Source organism: Elaeis guineensis, chromosome 4 (genome assembly GCF_000442705.2).
Source record: "Elaeis guineensis isolate ETL-2024a chromosome 4, EG11, whole genome shotgun sequence".
Classification (NCBI taxonomy): Eukaryota; Viridiplantae; Streptophyta; class Magnoliopsida; order Arecales; family Arecaceae; genus Elaeis; species Elaeis guineensis.
The window spans coordinates 5552911-5558245 of NC_025996.2; the positions used below are offsets into that span (position 1 = coordinate 5552911).

Genomic DNA, 5335 nt, shown 5'->3' on the forward strand with positions numbered 1-5335 from the left:
AATTGGCTTCTCCGACAAACTCCACCTTTCAGCTAGAGGGATGATACAACTCGAGTTGAGCTGTGAAGATGGTTGACCGATCACATTGCTCGGCCAACCATATCAACAGTTTGACCCACTCGTATAGGAACAGAGAGGGTCTCACCCGGTCGACGACCACACCCCCTCGTATAAGAGCTAAAGGAGGGTTTCAGATTTTCATCCACCGTCGAAGATGACCTTGATCGTGCAGCTGAGATGGGATACGAGATATACGATAACGGATCGTTGACCCCACCATCGGCACCAAGAGTGAAAAGCTAATATTGGCCCAAGCCAATGCCTTTTCGAAACCGATCAACAATCGGACCCGAGAATAAGAAAACTCCGGGCCCGACAGGGAGTCGTTGGTCGGAATCTCCGACCAACCACCCCCTCAGAAATCTCACCCATTGGAAGAACTATCAAAAATCCAAAAGCACTCAAAGAGAAAATGACAAGAAATATTTTTGCACGAAAGCAGCTCTTTGGCAGAGCTCTCCACCAGAAGAGACAAAATGAGGGATGGATACCTGGCTGATAGCGATCCTTTATATAAAGGAAGCCCAACGACCCAGATGAAAGCAGCCAGATCGAGACCACGCCGGATGATGACACTGGTAGCATCTGGATCCGTCATCGATCGACGGTTCGACGCACCTGCACCAGATTAAACCACGTCACCTCCATCCGCGTATACAGCTCCGACCCAATAATATCTGATATGTGGTGAAAATCTACATGTCAGAATCAAATCGCATGATGTCGGTTCGGCTTCTGATATAACACTTGGCTCGGCTCACCTTCCGCAAACGATGTCTGACACCAAATCTTCCTGCTGATACGACAGCTTAAAGATGACAAAATGGTTGATCGACCGTACTCTAGAGAATATGGTGGCAAAGTTGGGATTCGACATAAAGACAAAACTCCTTTCGTCCAAGGTAACTGACCACATGGCGATACACGCGATGACTCACCATTGGACTCAAAAGTGGGGGGCAATGTTGGGATAAACGATCACCCCTATAAACTGACTGATCTCTAGCGCAGACCAACCGACACCCGACTCTGGCCCCACAAACAGACATGACCCTGAAAGCGACTACCGATTGAACATCGATCAAGCAGGCCGACACTACTCTCAACCGACTACTGACTTCGACTCAACAACAGCCGACCGATCGGACATACAACTCTGATTCTACATCGACTGAATATGCGTTCGACTCTTCATCGACTAACTAAGCGAACCGCACTGACCTATTTCGATGACCGACTAATGATTTGACTACTATCGATCGACAACAGACGATTTAGACCATCACATAACAGAACTACTAGTCGATGTCGCTCATGAATTCTACCGACATATGGTCGGTTAATCTGCTCAACATACCATAACCGTCATGATGATTACTGATCGCATATCACGGGCGATCAGTAAAATTAACGATTCGCTACGCGATTATCGTTCGATGATTTAGTGCATAAAATACAGGACCACGTCCGACGGTTACGAAAATCTCATCTATAAAAGGAAGATAAGAGAAACAGGACTGATAAGCCAACTATGGACCAAAACTCTGCTATGCTTACATTCAACTCCTGTTCACCTATTTTCTCTCTAACTTAGACATCGGAGGGTTCCCGCCAGACACAAATCCGGTCTGTATGGATGTTGTTTTGTAGGTATTCATTTCGACGACAGACGACGAAAAGTTGGCCACAACAATAGGATATTACCTATTTAAATTATTATTTATTAAATAAATAATTATTGTTTGGTCATTATAAGAGTTGAATTTCATAATGTTATATATTGAAAAACACGTAATTGTGGCCACAAAATAATGTTTACATAACGTGTGCCAATAAAGGAGACGTGGCTTGGTGGACCTGAGAAGTTGGCAACAAAATACATAATTTGGTTAAGTGAAATGTAACATGGTCGTGGTCCCAGCATTGCTCTTTCAAATTTTATTAACGCTACGTTTTGACGGTCAAGGCAATTCATCTTTAAATCGAAGCAACAAACTATTGATCACGATGCATGAGACTTGTCCGGTCATGATCCGTCTGGCTTGTGTCCCTCCTTTCATTAATTTGTAAAGATTTATCATGCTGGCTGTACTATTTCTTGAAGTAGAAATCTCTGGAATTTTTAGCTGCTGCCTGCTGCTATGTGAAAAAAATTGACATGTATTGTTTCTATAGTTATATCTTTTGTAGTTATATCTTTCATGCAAAATGCAAAAGAATGATTGTTCTTTTTTTTCACAACCTCAACTTTTAGATTATGTTTTATATAATTTTTAAAGCATGACAAAATTTTTTGTCCATTCGCAACATTTCACACTATACGTTGAAAATGTATAAAATAAGATCTAATAGTTGAGGCTATGATAGAAGCCCGATCATTTTTTCGCATGGAAGATATAACCCGAGTCTTCCATTGGATGGAGGTTTTCAAAGGTTGTATCTTTTGCATAAAAGAAAGTTTACCTTTCTTCACACGGATTTGATTTGGATTACTCAATTGCCACCTCTCTCTCTCTCTCTCTCTCTCTCTCTCTCTCTCTATATATATATATATATATATGGATAAAAATGTTTGGAGAATAATATTTCTCCTTTAAACTTTTTGCACGATACAGTAAATTTTTTTTGTGAAGTATTAACTGTATTTGAATAAGTTTTTGCAGTTTACATATAGCATAATATAATATAAATTTAATCAACGTTTTCCTCTCTCTCTCTTTTTTTGTGGGGCGTATCATATTTTTGCCTTTTTTTTATAAGTATCATGTTTTTTCCTTTTTATTAGATGTGCCTCAGCGTTAATATATATAAAATTATGGCCACAAGATAAGATTCAAATTATTAACCCTTCACGGAGAAGTCTTGTCAAATCATGCCGTCCTGTTGTAGTGTAGAATGGTTTTTCAAAAGGCGCATGACGTATCGGAACCTTATCTCCATGAAATTTCTGAAACCAACGTTGAAACTCCTATATATATATATATATATGGAAAACAATTAGGAAGACAGCACGAGTGGTTGCGACACCAACCGCGGGTGAAATGACGCGTAAACATATTTGGTCACATCCAGCCAACTCTTGGATTACATAAACCAGGGTAAAACACGAAGCTTCGTCCATACATAGAGCCTCGTTTCTTCTGATTCCCATCATAATAGCTGATCCCAAACAACAATGGCTCCCAGTTTGTTAGTGGCTTCACTATGCCTCTTGCAAACATACCCTGAGATCCTCATATCCGTTACTTGCTTCTTTTTCTTCTACTGCTACCAAAAGACCAAGAAGGGGCCTGGGATCCCAGTGAATTGGCCATTCGTAGGGATGTTTCCAGCCCTTCTTGCCCACCTCCACCACCTCCACGACTGGGGCACCATGGTCCTGAAGGAGAGCGGGTGCACCTTCTTCTTCCGTGGCCCGTGGTTCTCAGGCATGGACATGTTGTTCACCTGCGACCCAGCCAACGTCCACCATGTCTTCAATGCCAACTTCCTGAATTACCCGAAGGGCGACGACTTCTCCGAGATCTTCGACATCCTCGGCGATGGGATCTTCAATTCCGACGCAGAGTCATGGAGAAGCCAAAGGATGAAAGCCCATAGCCTGATTAGTGATCAAAGGTTTCGGTCCTTCGTGTCGCAGTCGAGCCGAAACAAGGTGGAGAAGGGAGTCATCCCTCTTCTGGATCAACTTGCCAAGCAAGAAGTCGCAGTAGATTTGCAAGATGTGTTCCTAAGGCTAACCTTTGATGCCACCTGTTACTTGGTTTTTGGCGTTGACCCCGGGTGCCTCTCTATCGGATTTCCCACAGTTCCATTTGCCAAGGCTATGGACGATGCCACGGCGGCCTTGCTCTTCCGGCACACAGTGCCACCGGCGTGGTGGAAGTTGCAGAGATGGTTCAGGATAGGGGAGGAGAAGAAATTGGCACTGGCATGGGAAGTGATTGACCAATTCATAGCACAAAGAATTGCCGAGAAAAAGGAGGAGAGGAACAAATCAAGAAGCCATGAGGAGGCACCAAGAGATCTATTATCATCTTATATTGATAATTGTGACGACCTTCATGTGGTGGATGTGGAAAATCCAATGGAATTGAATAAGTTTCTTCGAGATACAGCAATGAATTTTATGATTGCAGGGAGGGACACCACTGGTGCCGCCCTCACATGGTTCTTTTGGTTGCTCTCAAAGAATCCGCGTGTGGAGTTGAAGATCCTGGAGGAATTGAAGTCGCTACGAAAGGAGAGGTCATGCTCAGATGGCATGACCCTATTCGATGCCGAGGAGCTCAAAGGGTTGGTCTACTTGCATGCGGCCTTGTGCGAATCCTTGAGGCTATACCCGCCGGTTCCGTTCGAGCACAAAGGCGTGTTGCAATCCGAAGCCCTTCCGAGCGGCCACAAAGCCCAGCCAGGAACGAAGATACTGTTCGTTTTGTATTCTATGGGAAGGATGGAAGGGGTATGGGGAAAAGATTGCTTAGAATTTAAGCCGGAGAGATGGATTTCAGAGAAAGGGAAGTTGAGGCATGAGCCATCTTATAAGTTCCTTTCATTCAACTCCGGGCCGAGGACTTGTCTAGGGAAGGACATGGCCTTCACTCAGATGAAAGCGGTAGCGGCTGCAATGGTGTGCAACTTCCATGTTGATGTGGTTGAAGGCCATGTGGTTGAGCCAAAGCTTTCAATCATCCTTCACATGAAGAATGGCTTGATGGTGAGGATCAGGAAGAGATCTGGCGCCTGATGGTGCTGAAATTGACGTGGTTTGCTCTGAAGCTCGACATGTAACTTTGTGCCATGGTTCCTCAGTATGAAGGATTTCATGTTATTAGCTTTAATTGTCATGCAAGGATATCTTAGAAATCATTAGGCATACTTAGTCGACGATGTCTGTATAGCCTAGCCCAACAAAACCATGCACATGTCAACCAACCTAGATATACTTGTGCTTTAAGTTAGCCAAAATATGAGAAGTAACGGCTACTTGTATTTTTAATAATGAAATATTAGCCAACTACATGAATATTTTAGCCTCATCACCTTTTGCACGAAAACCAAAAAAAAAAAGAAGAAGAAGAAGAAATCTTGAACTTTAGTTTACTAGATTATTTTTATAGTCCATTCAACTAGTGTATGCAAACACGCGTACGTTACACCACTGATGTGGCCTTCTCATTCCTCTCACCGGCAACCGTGCATCATGGCGACGATAGGTGTGGTAGGAGGGTAGCGCGCGAATTTTTTTTTTTTTTTTTGGGTAAAGGAGAAGCAA

General features: G+C 43.1%; 1 protein-coding gene across 1 annotated transcript; it reads left to right on the forward strand.

The window, feature by feature from the left end:
* Nucleotides 1-3074: 3074 nt before the first annotated feature.
* Nucleotides 3075-5099, forward strand: LOC105037478 (noroxomaritidine synthase 2). Its single transcript, XM_010913135.4, has one exon. It carries the CDS (start codon nucleotides 3236-3238, stop codon nucleotides 4805-4807), a length of 1572 nt encoding a protein of 523 aa, XP_010911437.1. The 5' UTR covers nucleotides 3075-3235; the 3' UTR covers nucleotides 4808-5099.
* The last annotated feature ends 236 nt before the right edge of the window (nucleotides 5100-5335 follow it).